General features: G+C 40.4%; 1 protein-coding gene across 1 annotated transcript in view; it reads left to right on the forward strand.

Moving 5' to 3' along the window:
• mrpl23 (mitochondrial ribosomal protein L23) overlaps positions 1 to 19,875 on the forward strand; it is a 125,714-nt gene that overhangs the window by 35,401 nt on the left and 70,438 nt on the right. Inside the window, exon 2 of the mRNA XM_064930627.1 lies at positions 2,629 to 2,751. Within this exon, the coding sequence (XP_064786699.1) occupies positions 2,629 to 2,751 (123 nt within the window). The remainder of the gene's footprint in view (positions 1 to 2,628; positions 2,752 to 19,875) is intronic.

Below are 19,875 nucleotides of genomic sequence, written 5' to 3' on the forward strand. Positions count from 1 at the left end.
AGCCACCTCCAACATTGTTTTAGAGAATTTGGCAGTACGTCCAACCGGCCTCACAACCGCAGAACACATGTAACCAAGCTTTTTCTACAACTTGATTGGACATGGTTTGGAAAGACACACACCTGTCTATATAAGGTCCCACAAGGCACATATCTGGGGAAGGGTACAAAAAAATGTCTGCATCATTGAAGGTCCCCAAGAACACAGAGACCTACATCATTCTTAAATGGAAGAAATTTGGAACGACCAAGACTCTTCCTAAAGCTGGCCACCTGGCTAAACTGAGCAAACGGGGAGAAGGGCCTTGGTCAAGGAGGTGACCCAGAAACCGATGGTCACTCTGACAGAGCTCCGGAGTTCCTCTGTGGAGTTGGGAGAACTTTCCAGAAGGACAACCATCTCTGCAGCACTCCACCAATCAGGCATTGATAGTGGAGTGGCCAGACGGACGACACATCTCAGTAAAAGGCATGGTGGTAACAGCATCATGCTATCGGGATGTCTTTCAGCGGCAGGGACTGGGAGACGAGTCGGGAGCAAGGGAAAGATGAACTGACTAAAGTACAGAGATATCCTTGATGAAAACCTGCTCCAGAGAGCTCTTGACCTCTGACTGGGCGAAGGTTCACCTAAGCACACAGCCAAGGAGTGGCTTTGGGACAAGTCTTTGAATGTCCTTGAGTGGCCCAGCCAGATCCTGGACTTGAACCAGATCGAACATCTCAGGAGAGACCTGAAAGTAGCTGTGCTGTGACCCCCCCCCCCCATCCAACCCCTCTGTTTGAGAGGGTCTGCAGAGAAGAAGGGCTTGGCACACCTGTAACTCCAGATGCAGGTGTGCCAAGCATGTAGCATCATGCCAAATAACTTGAGGCTGTAATCGCTGCCAAAGGTGCTATTGTGAGTGCAATAAAAGGTCTTAACCTCACTAGGGTATGTGGGACTGTAGCGTCCCACCTGCCCAACATCCAGTGAAGTTGCAGAACGCCAAATTTAAAAAAACAGAAATACTCATTATAAAAATTAATTAAACTTGCAAGTAAATCGGTTTAAAGATTAACTTCTTGTTAATCCAACCACGGTGTCAGATTTCAAAAAGGCTTCACGGCGAAAGCATACCATGCGATTATGTGAGAACAGCGCCCAGCAGACAAATCATTACAAACAGTTACCAGCCAAGTAGAGGAGTTACACAAGTCAGAAATAGAAGTAAAATGAATCACTTACCTTTGAAGATCCTCATATGGTTGCACTCACAAGACTCCCATTTACTCAATAAATGTTTGTTTTGTTCGATAAAGTCCCTGTTTATATCCAAAAACCTCAGTTTTGTTCAGTAATCCACAGGCTCAAACGCAGTCACAACAGACAATTTAGATTTTTCGTCTGCATCTGTAAAGTTCGTAGAAACATTTCGAACAATGTTTATAATCAATCCTCAGGTTGTTTTTAGCCTAAATAATCGATAATATTTCAACCGGACAATAACGTCCTCAATAGAAAAGGTAACCAAGAAAGGTGCGCTCTCGGTCGTGCGCATGGGACACGACAGTGTCCACTCATTCAGAGTGGTCTTACTCCCTCATTTTTCAGAATACAATTTCTAAAGACTGTTGACATCTAGTGGAAGCCATAGTCAATGGATACTGTAATGGCATTCAATAAAAAATCTCACTTCCTGGATGGACTTTTCTCAGGTTTTCGCCTGCAAAATCAGTTCTGTATAATACTCAGACATTATTTTAACAGTTTTGGAAACTTTGGTGTTTTCTATCCAAATCTACCAATTATATTAATATCCTAGCATCTGGGCCTGAGTAGCAGACAGTTTACTTTGGGCACACTTTTCATCCGGAAGTGAAAATAGTGCCCCCTCCCCTAGTGAAGTTAGTCTTAAATTCAACTTCCTGTAACCTGCTGATAGCATGAGGGAAAATCAATTAATCAAGTGTGTTTATAAAGCCCTTTTTACTTACATCAGCAGATGGCACAACGTTTATTTATGTCGACTGTAAGGTCGTAATCTTTAGGCTAGCCGCAATGAGTCCTATAGCAGGATTGATATATGCTCAGAGGCTTCAGAGATGTGCTCCGAGCAGCAAACCCAGATTCATTGTGGAGAAGAAAATCTAGTTAGTGGGGCTAAGGGACAGTTGGCTAGTTAACATTACTTGTGATAAAAAGATATTTGATATTGGCAAATTGATTCAACAGACTTTCTTTAACTTGAAAGCTAGAGACTCCTTGACACATTTTCACCTGTCATGCACCTAGGACTGGAGAAGAGTGGAGGACCAGGACTATTGAAATGCACCCCATTGACATGGGTCCAATGACTTTAGTCTCCTTCCCTATATTGTACTGACTGCACCTGCTCACTTTCTACTCTCACTGTTAATCTGTTATGTTCAGAAGACTGTGTTGGCCAAAAGCATTGCTATAGCCACAAAAAAATAAAATAAGCATTGATTATAAACTGTTTGGCTCCAGTTTCCTGGAACCAGGTTATTAAAACTGTTCTTGGACTAAAAACACTTTCCATTGATTATCTATATTTAGTCCATGAGTAGGGGTCTGGGAAAGTGTGCTTGGATTCTCCTTCAACCCAGTCTCCTGTTTTCCATACAGATACCCGCTGTACCAGATCGGGAACCCCCAACTGAGGATCTTCCGGCCGCCATTCTCCCTGACTCTGGTCCGACCAGGGAAGGAGCAGCCTCAGGACACAGTGCAGTTCAGAATCCCCATGGAGTAAGTCTGTTTGTTTTTTAATGACCTGTAACAGCACTGTGAGTTGTAAATTAAATGTGTGTCCAAACGAATGAGGGCACACTGAGGGGAGAAGGGTTGATAATCAGACCCCAGCTCAGAACCTAATTCCCTTTCCCCTCCTTTTACTTAGTGTACATGTTCCCCGTCCCCTCATAGATTTCAAAGCATTAGACGGGTGTGTAAGAGTCTTCACTCTATTTCTTACACCAGTCCATTTCCATGAGGTGGAGTGAACAAGTGCTGGTCTGCATCCTGGCCACCAGATGGAGTGCTAACCTAAAGAAATGAATGGCAGCCATCGGCTTCAGGTTGTTCCTCTGACCCCAGTACTGAGCTGATTGACTAAGCATGAGATGAGAAGAACAGAACTGAGTAGGTAGTGGCTTCCCCAAACTATTGATTCAGGGTCAGATATATTTTCAAGGGGAACTTACTGGGAGTGTTTGCTTTATTGCTATGCTAGCTCAGTTCATCGACGTTCGCACAACTTAAACAGGACATCAAGCATGTATAGGGAACGACTCTTACCATCCAGAGCTGTAGATACAGAGAGTTGAGAGATGTACTATCGTTTTATTGGGGTCTCGTTGGCATTTACGTTTCTTGCCACAATGACAATGTCTTGGTCCATGAAGTGGGTCACAAGTCAACTGCTGCTTCGACCATCAGACAGTCCAATGACTCCACTGAATTTAAATTGATGCTTCAAGTGGAGCATCAATCCCAGTCTTTGCAGGGTCTTATTTCTAATCTATTCATTCATGTACTGGGTTCCCGCCCCAGACTCCAGGGTGCTTGTTTCAAAAGGCCGGTCTATGTGTGGGTGAAATGTTTTTTTTTTGCCCCCCCTGGGGCCTTTGCCTGGGCCAGGGAAAGGCACATGATTACTGTACCGCCACCAAAAAAACAAAAGTGTGTTTACTACACCTTGTGATCCTCTTCAGACACACACACACACACACACACACACACACACACACACACACACACACACACACACACACACACACACACACACACACATCTCTATACCCTCCCCGGATCACCTAATGTCCATGATATTGATGGCTACTCAGGGTTTCCATTTGGAAAAAGTGGCGCCGGACAATTGACCGGCAGCATCTTTTATTTACATGACATTTCAGACATTTACCAGACCCATATGCATTGGTTTTGTGACCTGATTAGGGCGTCCATCTACGGTTCTCAGAATGACAGAAATCACATTTAGTTTATGGTATTTCATCTTAACAGAACATGCAGCTCGAATGTAATGGCGTGCGTAATTCTTACTGGAATTTAAAGATACATAGGCGGAGCATCCATAAGGCTAGGAAGCTTCCCTAAATTAAATTGCATTAAATTGCCAAAATTGTATAGCCTAATTAGTGTACTCCTGTCTATACAGAAATAAATAAAAGCATTCAAAATAGGCTACTACACCAGAAAGCATGATTTGACCACAGAGGATCAAAGAAGCTGTGGATTGTTTTAAATCGAATAGCCTACAGTCAGAAGTGGAAAAACAGTTTGGAAAACAAATGAATATTTCTGTAAAGAGAAGACAGACTGGAGTCTTTTCATTATCAAAATTCTCAACTTAATTGAGCAAAAAGTATTGGCACCAGCGGAGATCGGTCATTTACCCGGTGAGTGTGCATATTTTCTGTTTTTTACTTTCCTCTTCCTGTACTCCCTGTTCACTCATGACTGCACGGTCAGGCACGACTCCATCACCATCACTGGGGCGGCAGGGTAGCCTAGTGGTTAGAGCATTGGACTAGTAACCGGAAGGTTGCAAGTTCAAACCCCCAAGCTGACGAGGTACAAATCTGTCGTTCTGCCCCTGAACAGGCAGTTAACCTCTTGAAACTCCCCATCCCGGATCCGGGATTGTGACTAAGCCTCAGGCTCATTAGCATAACGCAACGTTAACGATTTCTGAAAATCGCAAATAAAATTAAAATAATGCGTTTGCTCTCAAGCTTAGCCTTTTCTTAACAACACTGTCATCTCAGATTTTCAAAATATGCTTTTGAACCATAGAAATTGACTAATTTGTGTAAGAGTATGCAAAGCTAGCATAGCATTTTGTGTAGCATGTAGCACGCAACATTTTCACAAAAGCCAGATAACCAAATAAATAAAATCATTTACCTTTGAAGAGCTTCTGATGTTTTCAATGAGGAGACTCCCAGCCACATACCAAATGCGCAGTGTTTCCTGAAAGCGTCTGTGTGTAGGAGAAATCGTTCCGTTTTCTACATTGCGCCTGGCTACCGAAACGAACCGAAAATGCAGTCACCTACAACGTGAAACTTTTTCCGGATTAACTACATAATATCGCTGAAACATGGCAAACGTTGTTTGGAATCAATCCTCAAGGTGTTTTTTCACATATCTCTTCATTGACATGCAGTTCATGGAAGCTTGCTTCTCTCTCTGTGCCCCATGGAAAAATACTGGCAGGTGACTTTTGCGCACCAATTTCGGCGCAGGACACCGGGCGGACACGTGGTAAATGTGGTCTCTTATGGTCAATCTTCCAACGATCTGCCTACAAATACGTCACAATGCTGCAGACACCTTGGGGAAACGACAGAAAGGGCAGACTCATTCCTCTTGCGTTCACAGCCATATAAGGAGATCATGAAAGACAGAGCCTCAAAAATCCTTGTCATTTCCTGGATGCCAAGTCATCTTGGTTTTGCCTGAAGCTCACGTTAAAGGGCACGCACAGAGAAGATATTTGTATTTCTGGACACGTCAGAGTGTTTTCTTTCGAACAGTAGCAATTATATGCATAGTCGAGCATCTTTTTGTGACAAAATATCTTGTTTAAAACGGGAACGTTTTTCTTCCAAAAATGAAATAGCGCCACCATAAGTGTAAGAGGTTAACCCACTGTTCTTAGGCCTTCATTGAAAAGAAGAATTTGTTCTTAACTGACTTGCCTAGTTAAATAAAGGTAAAATCTTTTTTTAAAGTTTGCCGATGACACAACAGTGGTAAGCTGTTGACAACGACGAGACAGAGACCTGGCCGTGTGGTGTCAGGACAACAACCTCTCCCTCAACGTGGTCAAGACTAAGGAGATGATTGTGGACTACAGGAAAAGGAGGACCGAGCACGCCCCATTCTCATCGATGGGGCTGTAGTGGAGCAGGTTGAGAACTTCAAGTTCCTTTGTGTCCACATCACCAACAAACTATCATGTTCCAAACCTCAGATCCTCAAAAGGTTTTACAGCTGCAACATCGAGGTATGGAAACTGCTCAGCCTCCGACCGCAAGGCACTACAGAGGGTAGCGTGTACGGCCCAGTAGATCACTGTGGCCAAGCTTTCTGCCATCCAGGACCTCTATACCAGGCAGTGTCAGTGGAATAACCCAAAAAATTGGCAAAGACTGTTCTCTCTGCTTCCGCATGGCAAGCGGTACTGGAGCGCCAAGTCTAGGTCCAAGAGGCTTCTACCCCCAAGCCATAAGACTGCTGAACATCTAATCAAATGGCTACCCAGACTGCTTGCATTGCCCTCTGCCCCCCCCCCCTTTACACCGCTGATAATCTCTGTTATCTATGCATAAGTTACTTTAATAACTCTACCCACATATATTAAATCGACTAACCAGTACCTCCACACATTGACTCTGTACCGCTACCACCTGTATATAGTCTCGCTATTGCTATTTTACTGCTGCTCTTTAATTATTTGTTATTTTGTTTATTTCTTATTTTTTCTAGGTATTTTTCTTATCTGCATTGTTGATTAAGGGCTTGTAAGTAATCATTTCACTGTATGGTCTCTACACCTGTTGTATTCGTTGCATGTGACAAATAACGATTTGATTCCGGGTTAGATTACCGTCGTTGTATTTGTCTCCCCTTTTTCCAAGGCCTAATAAATGATCACACAAAATAGTTTTTATTGATATGTTTGTCAGTGTCAGCAGAGTTGGCTACCCTGTCATTTTTGTTGTATTAAAAAAATATTCTGCTGAGGTTTCCAGTCATATAACATGTCTATGTCAATCTACTTTCACAATATAGAAAAGTTGACCTATTCTATTGGTCAGCTTGTCGTTCTGTGCAAGAAAGAAGTAGCCTATTCCAAACAGACCCTGGGACAGTTGTGGGATGATGGATACAAAATTCATACAACATGCCTACATCCAACATTTAAAAAAGCAATGAGGCTCATGCAACAGATCAGAATGTTAAAATGGTGCTAAACAATATTTATTTTTTAGGGGTAAACTATTCTTGAAGTTATAAGTGCAGCAATGCGCACAAGGCGGTAGGCTACGCGCGAATGTTTGTTTCATAATCGAATTAGTGTGGAAATATCTTTGTGAGCGGTTTCATGTGACAGAGATGAAAATGTCCATTCAAAATTTTGAGGGGACATGTAAATATACAACAACTAGCATGGCGGGTTGCTAAAATGACTAGGAATGTGCTTTTGGCTACTGGACAATTAAAGAAAGTTTATTTGAAAACCAATAGAACATGAGAGAAAACGGCTAATGGTTTCAATGGCATATGTACGTTTTTCGAAAATAAAAACCTGCACGTTTGGATTTTGGCTAGGCTACTTTGAAGCAAGGTAAGACATGCAGTAAAACGTTCTGGATTCAAACAATTAAATGTTTCCTTTTATAATTGTGGCCATTTGTTTATTTTATTTTATTGTTTACATGCGATTTCTTTAAAAAATGTTGCACACTGTATGTGCTTATTAAAGCACGTTTCACTCCAGCAGAAACAAACACCTGTTTTAGCTGTTTTTGGCAGCTCTTGCACTACATCAACTGGTATTTCATTATTAGGCTAAAATGCATTATTTCGCATTTTCAGCTTTTACTTTTTTTACCAGCCGAAAGCCGGCAATTACCTTCTAACGGAAACCCTGTGACTACTGTGCCATCACTACAATAAAGTGTTGATTGTGATTGTGGCTGTAGGTAGTAGCGGTTTTGTAATGAGCCTTTCTTGGGTGCTTTAATTTAGTTTTTCTCAGGACGAACACAAGGTTTGCTTTGTCTGCCAAGCACCTGGGGCCTGAAATCAACACACACCCATAGAGGTCCTATTTTATTCTGTGGACTCACAGGACGGAACTCAACTCGTTCTCTCTGCTCCTCGCTTTATTATTATACACTTCCCAAATGCTCTGCAAACGTTTCTCAAACTACACAGCCGTCTCCTAATCCTTCCTTGGCACTTTCACTGGCTCAAAACAACCGGGGAGTGTTTCTCTCTCGCTTCCTTAGTGCTGAGGTCGTTTGGTTTCTCTTGTCATTTTGAGTGTTCGTTGAGTCATTTTGTGGTCTTCAAGTATCTCTTCCTTTTCTCCAGCGCCATCGTTGCATACACATTCTTGTGTAAGACAACAGTGACTGGCTTCAGATTTCAGGATACACACACACACACACACACACACACACACACACACACACACACACACACACACACACACACACACAGTGGACTCTTGTCTTGTGCAGTTCAATGTGAGTGTTTCTTTGGGGAGGGGTGGGGGGGTTGAGATAAATGTCTGTTGCTCACAACATAGACAATACAATATGTGTTCCGTATAATTAGGAATTAGAATACTATAATGGACATGAACCTTCTTATGATAGGATAAAGGTCAGCAATTTTGGTCAGGGAGTTGGTCAACTATGGTTTGCCAGTACTGTGATAAGATATTGTGTAAAATAAGGAATTTGAAGTATGTATCTGCACCGTATGTCTGTTAGCTAGCCAGCCAGACAGTTTTAGAGGAATTATTCCATAAATGTTTCAAATTAACTGCCAATATGCCAGAATTCCATTCAAACAATGCAGTCAATCCACAGCCATAAACTGGCTGAAATCAGTTGATGATAGGACTTAGACAAGTTGTACTGATATTGTATGTGATCATAGCATTCACCGCTTTCCAAAGCAACAGTTTTAACATTTGTGGTCAGTTTACATATTCACTATTTTAGAGGTTTATACAGAACATTGTTATAAAACCTGTATAAACTGTATTTATAATTATGACAATATTTTAAGTTGACAATTTTACTGCACAATTTCTGATCGGAATATGCCTGCACTGCCATTCATGCCAATTACACTGGTTTCTCCCTGACCAATATGGCTGCCATTTTCACCTAATTCTGGAACTTTGAGGGTTTATGACATACCCCCTCTAGTAATTTTATAGGATCTCTACGTTGTATTCATTAATTCTGTGAACTTGGGATCATGTATTCTACCTGTTGAAATAAAATAATAGTGTTGTTTTTTTGCCAGGAGGTTGCCATGGTTACATGCTCTGCTTCATCTCTTTGGTTCCACCATCCAGAGTCTCTCAGAAAGACAAAAATCACATTTAGTTTATGGTATTTAATCTTAATAGAACTACCTGAGCATCAATCTAAATTACATAACAATCCCTATCAAAATCTATCAGTTTAAGCTAGAAATCTGTTTTTTTGTTGTTGCATTGGAACGGTCTCATTGCACCATTCTCCTATATTTAGGACAGACACTTATTTAGGACAGACACTTATTTTTGGACTGTCCTTTTTGCCATTTACCATTTGTTTTTCATGTGTTTCTATGGGCTTTAGTAGTAATGGGCAAAATTAATATTTTATCAAATAATAATTCAAAAATATTTTTTTATACCTAAAAGGGTCCTAAAATTCTAAATCAAATAGCTGAATGATGTAGTAATGTAGTGACAAACACTGAAAGTTAAACGATTGAGCGTAGTAGTTTATGTATATTAAACTATAGATAATGCAGGTGGACTTCTTCATTAAATCCACCTCAATTGGCTGCTTTGCGCTCCCAAAAAAGGTTTTGTAGTGCCACTGCCTTTCATCCTGTCTGCAGACTTCATGACTTCTCTCATAGCTTATTTGCAGTTTTCTCTGTAGGAAATGTCACTACAAATCATTTTGTGCCACGCCTTCGCTGTTTCATGTATCCTCCTAAATGATGACTCCGCATAATATTTCAAACTGTTGTTTTCCACATCTCTCTCTGTGTGTGTGTGTGTGTGTGTGTGTGGAGACCTTGTTACCCTCTTACCTTTTATATAATAGCATGAAGTGTGAACTGCTGCCTTTCTCCTCAAGCAGGACATCCCTAATGCCATCTATCAACTGTTAACTTTCTCTCCTCATCTCAGGTTTCATGTCTTCCCTCTGTACAAACCCTCCTGTTTATTGTGTTGGTCTTTGTCACGGTTAAGACTTTGTGTGTGTGTGCAGGGCACAAGGAGCACATTTACAAAAATACATTTTTGAGCACAATTAAAGTATTTTGAGTAATAGTGTTTTAATGATAAATAATGACAAAGTTCATGAATAAAAGGTTTTTGGGGTGATCCATGCTTCGTCAAGCACAATGTACCCTCAGATATTTGATTCACTTAGTGAGACAAATGTTCAACTGCCCCTTTAAACAGAAACTTCTCATATGAAGCAATTTCTCGTTTTGAAAATGGCCTACACATTTATTAGTGTCAAAATTGACTACAAAGTGTAAATAGGATCATTTTAGTCACAATGTCCGTCTCGTCCAAAACGAAGATTTGCGAGATGATAGAAAAATGGTATCGCGGAATGAAGTGATACCGTAACAGTTTTCCTTGGGTTGGGTTTATTTTAATCCGACCCACATGCCCACATCTTACAGCACCCAAGTAATCATTCAGATCTCAGCTGCACTTGACCCGATTGTAATGCCCGTGTTCAATTTGGTTTGATATTCAATATCCCTATGGGGCTAGTTAAGGACCATTAGTAAATTATACAATGTACAGTGCCTTCGGAAAGTATTCAGACTAGAGGGCGATCGATTATGATTGTTCAACGCTGATATCGATTTATTGGAGGACCAAAAAAAGCTGATTTATTTATTTTTTATTTTTCTCTTTTATATACATTTTTTAATACATTTGTTTATTTGTAATAATGGCATTTACAACAATACTGAATTGAACACTTTTTTATTTGAACTTAATCTAATACATAGATAAAATCAATTTGGTCTCAAATAAATAATGAAACATGTTCAATTTGGTTTAAATAATGCAAAAAACACAGTGTTGGAGAAGAAAGTAAAAGTGTGCCATGTAAAAAAGCTAACGTTTAAGTTCCTTGCTGAGAACATATGAAAGCTGGTGGTTCCTTTTAACATGAGTCTTCAATATTCCCAGGTTAGAAGTTTTAGGTTGTAGTTAATATATGCCTATTTCTCTCTATACCATTTGTATTTAATTTACCTTTGACTATTGGATGTTCTTATAGGCACTATAGTATTGCCAGCCTAATCTCGGGAGTTGATAGGCTTGAAGTCATAAACAGCGCTGTGCTTCAAGCATTGCAAAGAGCTGCTGACAAACGCAGTAAAGTGCTGTTTGAATGAATGCCTATGAGCCTTCTGCTGCCTCCCACAGCTCAGTCAGAGCAGTCTATCAAATATCAAATCATAGACTTAATTATAATATAATAAACACACAGAAATACAAGCCTTAGTTTGACCATATTAATGACCTATCATTTCGAAAACAAAACGTTTATTCATTTAGTGAAAAACGGGACCGGTCTGTATTTTATTGAACGAAATACTGCTTTTGCATTGCACAACCTTCAATGTTATGTCATAATAACGTAAACTTCTGGCAAATTAATTACGGTTTTCGTTAGGAAGAAATTGTCTTCACACAGTTCGCAACGAGCCAGGCGGCCCAAACTGCTGCATGTACCCTGACTCTGCTTGCACTGAACGCAAGAGATATTGATTATTGAGATAATATTGCCTGCTAACATTAATTTATTTTAACTAAATATGCAGGTTAAAAAATATATACGTGTGTATTTATTTTAAGAAAGACATTGATGTTTATGGTTAACTTGTGACGTTGGCACTACAATTGTTATTTTTTCACGAATGCGCTTTTGTTAAATCATCAGTTGTTTGGCGAAGTAGGCTGTGATTCAATGATGAATTAACTGGCACATTGATTGTATGCAACGCAGGACAAGCTAGTTAAACTAGTAATATTTTTTTATTTTTTTTTACCTTTATTTAACCAGGCAAGTCAGTTAAGAACAAATTCTTATTTTCAATGACGGCCTGGGAACAGTGGGTTAACTGCCTGTTCAGGGGCAGAACGACAGATTTGTACCTTGTCAGCTCGGGGGTTTGAACTCGCAGCCTTCCGGTTACTAGCCCAACGCTCTAACCACTAGGCTACCCTGCCGCCCCAATATCATCAACCATGTGTAGTTAACTAGTAATTATGTTAAGAGTGATAGATTTTTTTATAAGATAAGTTTAATGCTAGCTTGCAACTTACCCTGCTCCTTGCCGCACTCTCATAACAGGTGGTCAGCCTGCCACGCAGTCTCCTCGTGGATTGCAATATAATTGGCGTACAAAAATGCTGATTACCGAGTGTTATGAAAACTTGAAATGGGCCCTAATTAATCGGTCAACCTCTCATTCAGACCGCTTTACTTTATCCACATTTTGTTAGTTTACAGCCTTTTTCTAAAATTGATTAAAATTAGTTTTTTCCCTCATCAATCTACACACATGACCTTTTAGCTAATTTATAAAATATCACATTTACATAAGTATTCAGACTGGAGGTCGACCGATTAATCGGAATGGCCGGTTTAAATTAGGGCCGATTTCAAGTTTTCATAACAATCGGAAATCGATGTTTTTGGGCGTCGAATTTATTTATTTATTTTTTACATTTAAAAAAAATTATTATTATATATATTTTTTATACCTTTTAATTAACTAGGCAAGTCAGTTAACCTCTAACTTCCATCCCGGGTCCGGGAGCGTAATCATCGACTGACACTAATTAGCATAACGTAACGGACATAAATATTCCTAGAAAATATTCCTATTCATGAAAATCACAAGTGAAATATATTGAGACACAGCTTAGCCTTTTGTTAATCACCCTGTCATCTCAGATTGTCAAAATATGCTTTACAGCCAAAGCTAGACAAGCATTTGTGTAAGTTTATCGATAGCCTAGCATAGCATTTTGTCCAGCTAGCAGCAGGTAACTTGGTCACGGAAATTAGAAAAACAATCAAATTAAATCGTTTACCTTTGATGAGCTTCGGATGTTTTCACTCACGAGACTCCCAGTTAGATAGCCAATGTTCCTTTTTTCCAAAAATATTATTTTTGTAGGCGAAGTAGCTCCATTTGTTCTTCACTTTGGCTGAGAAATCGCCCGGAAATTGCAGTCACGAAAACGCCGAAAAATATTCAAAATTAGCTCCATAATATCGACAGAAACATGGCAAACGTTGTTTATCCTCAAGGTGTTTTTCAAATATCTATTCGATAATATATCCACCGGGACAATTGGTTTTTCAGTAGGACCAATTGGAATAATGGCTACCTCTGTATTTTACGCGAGAATCACTCCGAGAGCCATCAAGTGACCACTTGTGCAATGTAGCCACTTAAGGGTATTCTTCAACATAAATGCGTAAAACTACGTCACAATGCTGTAGACACCTTGGTGAATACGGAGAAAAAGTAATCTGGTTGATAGCCCATTCACTGCTCAATAGGGACGCATTGGAATGCAGAGCTTTCAAAAGATGAGGCACTTCCGGATTGGATTTTTCTCAGGCTTTCGCCTGCAATATCAGTTCTGTTATACTCACAGACAATATTTTTATAGTTTTGGAAACTTTAGAGTGTTTTCTATCCTAAGCTGTCAATTATATGCATATTCTAGCATCTTGTCCTGACAAAATATCCCGTTTACTACGGGAACGTTATTTTTCCAAAAATGAAAATACTGCCCACGAGTCACAAAAGGTTAAGAACACATTCTTATTTTCAATGACGGCCCTTGGAACGATGGGTTAACTGCCTTGTTCAGGGGCAAAACGACAGTTTTTCACCTTGTCAGCTCGGGGGATCCAATCTTGCAACCTTACAGTTAACTAGTCCAACGCAATAACAACCTGCCTCTCTCTCGTTGCACTCCACAAGGAGACTGCCTGTTACGCGAATGCAGTAAGCCAAGGTAAGTTGCTAGCTAGCATTAAACTTATCTTATAAAAAACAATCACTCACAATCTCTAGTTAACTACACATGGTTGATGATATTACTAGATATTATCTAGCGTGTCCTGCGTTGCATATAATCTGACTGAGCATACAAGTATCTGACTGAGCGATGGTAGGCAGAAGCAGGCGCGTAAACATTCATTCAATCAGCACATTTGTGAGTTTTGCCAGAAGCTCTTCGTTGTGCGTCCAAGTATTGCACTGTTAATGACTTCAAGCCTATCAACTCCCGAGATGAGGCTGGTGTAACCGAAGTGAAATGGCTAGCTAGTTAGCGGGGTGCATGCTAATAGCGTTTCAAACGTCACTCTGAGCCTTCTAGTAGTTGTTGTGCTGCTGGTTCGAGCCCAGGGAGGAGCGAGGAGAGGGACGGAAGCTATACTGTTACACTGGCAATACTAAAGTGCTTATAAGAACTTCCAATAGTCAGAGGTTAATGAAATACAAATGGTATAGAGGGAAATAGTCCTATAATAACTACAACTTAAAACTTCTTACCTGGGAATATTGAAGACTCATGTTAAAAGGAACCACCAGCTTTCATATGTTCTCATGTTCTGAGCAAGGAACTGAAACGTTAGCTTTCTGACATAGCACGTATTGCACTTTTACTTTCTTCTCCAACACTTTGTTTTTGCATTATTTAAACCAAATTGAACATGTTTCATTATTTACTTGAGGCAAAATTTATTTTATTGATGTATTATGTTAAGTTAAAATAAGTGTTCATTCAGTATTGTTGTAATTGTCATTTTTACAAATAAATATAAAATTGTCTGATTAATCGGTATCGGGCTTTTGGGTCCTCCAATAATCGGCATCGGTATCGGCGTTGAAAAACCATAATTGGTCTAATTCAGTCCCTTTAAACAGTACTTTGTTGAAGCACCTTCAATTACAGTATTGAGTCTTGTTGGGTATGATGCTACAAGCTTGGCACACCTGTATTTGGGGAGTTTCTCCCATTCTTCTCTGCAGGTCCTCTCAAGTTCTGTCACGTTCGATGGGGAGCGTTGCTCCCGAAGCCAGTCTTGTCTTGGCTGTGTACTTTATGGTCGCTGTCCTGTTGGAAGGTGAACCTTCGCCCCAGTCTGAGGTCCCGGGCGTTCTGGAGCAGGTTTTCATCAAAGATCTCTCTGTACTGTGCTCCGTTCATCTTTGCCTACATCCTGACTTATCTCCCAGTCCCTGCCGCTGAAAAACATCCCCACAGTAGTAACCAGTAGAAAACAAGAGAGAGATGGATAACTAGATAGATGGAGACAGAAAGAAAATGTGTACAGTAGAATTACCTGAGGGATGTAGTTTAGGGTTTCATACCTTAACCGGTATCCTTTGATTTCCGACCAAGCGCCTTCCTGTTTTCTGAGAGTGAAATAACCTGTTTGGGCTAGGGGGCAGCATTTTCACTTGGATGAAAAGCGTGCCCAGAGTAAACTGCCTGCTACTCAGTCCCAGATGCTAATATATGCATATTATTAGTAGTATTGGACAGAAAACACTCTTGAAGTTTCTAAAACTGTTTGAATGATGTCTGTGATTATAACAGAAATCATATGGTAGGCGCAAACCTAAGAAAAATCCAACCAGGAAGTGGGAAATATGAGATTTTGTAGTTTATCAACTCTTTGCCATTCCAATATACAGTGTCTGTGGGGTCATTTTGCACCTCCTAAGAATTCCACTAGATGTCAACAGTCTTTTGAACCTTCTACTGTGAAGGGGGGCTGAATGAGAGGGGATTGAGCCAGATGTCTGGCAGATTGCTACGAGCTCGCGATACGTGGTCATGTGAGTTTCCTCGCGTTCCATTGCTTTTCTACAAAGTAATTCTCCGGTTGGAACATTATTGAAGATTTATGTTAAAAACATCCGAAAGATTGATTCTATACATCGTTTGACATGTTTCTACGACCTGTAATATAACTTTTTGAACTTTTCGTCTGACCTTTCGGCTGGACTTGCACGCGTGTTTGGATTTGCTTACCAAACGCCCTAACAAAAGGAGTTATTTGGTCATAAATTATAAACTTTAGCGAACAAATCAAACATTTATTGTGGAACTGGGATTCCTGGGAGTGCATTCTGATGAAGATCATCAAAGGTATGGGAATATTTATAATGCTATTTCTGACTAATGTTGACTCCACAACATGGTCGGATAGTTGCTTGGCTGTTTTGGTCTCTGAGTGCCGTACTCAGATTATTGCATGATATGCTTTTTCCGTAAAGTTTTTTGAAATCTGACACAGCGGTTGCATTAAGGAGAATTTTATCTAAAGTTCCATGTATAATAGTTGTATCTTTAATCAATGTTTATTATGAGTATTTCTGTAAATTGATGTGGCTCTCTGCAAAATCACTGCATGTTTTGGAACTACTGAACATAACACGCCAATGTAAAATTATATTTTTGGGTATAAATATGCACTTTATCGAACAAAACACACATGTATTGTGTAACATGAAGTCCTATGAGTGTCATTTGATGAAGATCATCAAAGGTTAGTGATTTAATTTTAGCTCTTTTTCTGATTTTTGACTCCTCTCTGGCTGGAAAAATAGCTGTGTTTTCCTGTGACTTGGTGGTGACCTAACATAATCATTTGGTTTGCTTTCACTGTAAAGCCTTGTTGAAATCGGACACTGTGGTTGGATTAACGAGAAGTTTATCTTTAAAATGGTGCCTAATACTTGTATTTGAATTATTCGATTTCTGTTTAAATTTGGAGCCCTGCAATTTCACTGGTTGTTGGCGAGGGGTTTTGATAGCGGAATCCCGTTCCCAGACAGGATAAAGGCCGGAACCGTGGACCAATTATATACAGTTGAAGTTGGAAGTTTACATACAACTTAGCCAAATACATTTAGACTCAGTTTTCACAATTCCTGACATTTAGTCCTAGTAAAATGTCCCTGTCTTAGGTCAGTTAGATCACCACTTTTATTTTAAGAATGTGAAATGTCTGAATAATAGAGTGATTTATTTCAGCTTTTATTTATTTCATTACATTCCCAGTGGAGCAGAAGTTTTTACATACACTCAATTAGTATTTCGTAGCATTGTCTTTTAAATTGTATAACTTTCGTCAAACGTTTCGGGTAGCCTTTCACAAGCTAAATAAAAAAAGGATACGGTAAACAAAAAAAGAGCCTATGTACAAGAAGTACCAGTACATAATCAGTGTGCAGAGGTACAAGGTATTTGAGGTGATATGTACACTACCGTTCAAAAGTTTGGGGTCACTTAGAAATATCCTTGTTTTTTAAAGAACAGCACATTTTCTCTCCTTTTTAAAATAACATAAAAATTGTCAGAAATAAGGTGTAGACATTAATGTTGTAAATTACTATTGTAGCTAAAATCTGCTACATAGGCGTACAGAGGCACATTATCAGCAACCATCACTCCTGTGTTCCAATGGCACGTTGTGTTAGCTAATCCAAGTGTATCATTTTAAAAGGCTATTTGATCATTAGAAACCCCTTTTGCAATTATGTTAGCACAGTTGAAAACTGTCGCGTTGATTAAAGAAGCAATAAAACTGGCCTTTAGACGAGTTGAGTATCTGGAGTATCAGCATTTGTTGGTTCGATTTACAGGCTCAAAATGGCCAGAAACAAAGACCTTTCTTCAGAAAATCTTCAGTCTATTCTTGTTCTGAGAAATGAAGGCTATACAATGTGAGAAATTGCCATGAAACTGCCGATCTCGTACAATGCTGTGTAATACTCCCTTCACAGAACAGTGCAAACTGACTAACCAGAATAGAAGGAGGAGTGGGAGGCCCCGGTGCACAACTGAGCAAGAGGACAAGTACATTAGAGTGTCTAGTTTGAGAAATGGACACCTCACAAGTCCTCAACTGGCAGCTTCATTAAATAGTACCCGCAAAACACCAATGTCAACAGTGTCAACAGTGAAGAGGTGACTCCGGGATGCTGGTGTAGTTGTATGAAATGGACATATCCACTCTCTGGCTTCGTTCATAAATTAGACCAGTTATCACAATGCTAGCAGCTTACCATATTTACTAAAAATAAAGTATCCAATAGAAAACATAACTTGTTTGTATAAATGTAATTGCTGAATTTCATGTGTTGGCAACATGTGACCTCTCGACGCAGTTACGGTAGACAATCTCCATCTCACATTCACATTTCTCCAAACTAAAGTCTCTGAACATTTTCTGAAAAGTTTGGGAAATTACCAGGAGTTTTGCATCCCTACCTCCCCATCTAAGACTAATCCCCTAACTCAGTGGTTCCCAACCAGGGGTACAAGGCCTTTCCACAGGGGGTACTTGAAGACTCATGAGATCATAGGCCTACCGATGAAATGCACATGAGGGGGTATTTCAGAGGTACTCAGGGCAGAGCAAAATTCCACTGCCATATTTGATATAGCTGAACTGTTATCTATCCACCAAAATATGTTACTCTAGTAGGAAACAAAGACCATGAGACAAAGACCCAAAGTTCACAATGTTCCCTTCTGTTCTCTCACAGGAAGCTGCATCGATTACACTCGCCTCCATTTCCCGTTGACTCAACTTTAATATCAGATTTATGGCCAAAACAATACGAAACAATACAACTTTTTTAATCCCCCCGAGGCCTAACACAGGGATATAAAAAAATCCTTGGGCGGGCAGCCTAAGCATTTTTTGGGACGCCTAAGTCCAAACAGTGCCTAGAATTGCAGGAAATTAGCTTTAAAACTGCTTTCAGCTCCATGGCAGAGTATGTAGAATCTGAGAGAATTTGCTTTCAAATGGCAACATTTTCTCTCAGCTCCATGAAGAAATTTGTAGAATTGCAGTAAATAGGCTTAAACATGAAAAAATGTCTTTACACCACCAAGATGAGGGCCTCTAAAATAGTCTCTAATATTCAGCCGTGCTGCCGGGCCCACAGTGGCCATTGCCATGCCCCTGCCACTCCCCTTTTGCCACACCCACCTCCTCAGCCCTTTTTTGATCCATAAAAAGCCTGGCATGCCAATGTCCCCAACGTCTCCAACCTGCTTCACATACTCCGACCATCCCGACGTTATCTGATGCCCTTCTCTTTTGCCTGGGTGGAAAGCTTCCGTCATCCGTGGGATAGTGTTACTGTGGAGGAATGCCGTGTGTTTGTGTATAAATATCGCAGCATCTGAGGTGATGATGCATTCAGCCTTGACAGCTGCCTCAAGACAGGTATTTGTTCTTTCCTGGGAGTGGTGAAGAAAGGTGTGAAAGGCTCCTTCTGTTTCTGGAGTCTCCGGCGATGTTGTCGTGAGGACTGCATTACTTGAGCAGTCGGCTTGAGCTCTGAGTCACTGCACCCTTTTGTCAGTTTGGTTTGTGGAGTGTTGACTCTTCCTATCGTCTACCTTTATCGCTGCACTCACATGAGTTTGTTGTTTTATCTTGTCTATCAGAGGGGGCGCTGTTGCTTGATTGAATTCCTTGCCGCTCTGAGTGGGTGAGTGTGTGCGTGTGTGGCAGGAGGATAATTGGAGTGTGTGACAGCAGGGATTAAGAGAATGTTCCTCTCTTTAATCAGGATCAGTGTTCTCGCTCTAATGACCCTGAGAGGACTCTATCCCCCCCTCTCCACTCACACACTTTCTCTCCCTCCGCTTTCTAGGAAATCCTCTCGCTCACACAATCACACACTTTTCTCTCCCTCGTCTTCTCAAGTGCCCTCTCTCTCCTTCTCTAACCCCTCTTTCTCTGCCTCGCTTCTCTTTCTCTCCTCTCCTAATTCCACTCTACTCTGCTTCACTAACCTCTGGCACACACACAGGATGGAGGGATTAGCGGAAGGAGGAATGGAAACGGAGGCGCATCTGTGTGTTGCATCTCGAAGGAGACTGTTCTGGGTCCCCATAAATTAATTACCCTAAATGTGTTTGTTCACACTTTTTTCTTTTTCTGAATTGACATTGTCCCTTGACTTGGACTGCTCTACTATTCTAGCCCGAAGACGTTT

Source organism: Oncorhynchus masou, chromosome 22 (assembly GCF_036934945.1).
Source record: "Oncorhynchus masou masou isolate Uvic2021 chromosome 22, UVic_Omas_1.1, whole genome shotgun sequence".
Taxonomy (NCBI): domain Eukaryota; kingdom Metazoa; phylum Chordata; class Actinopteri; order Salmoniformes; family Salmonidae; genus Oncorhynchus; species Oncorhynchus masou.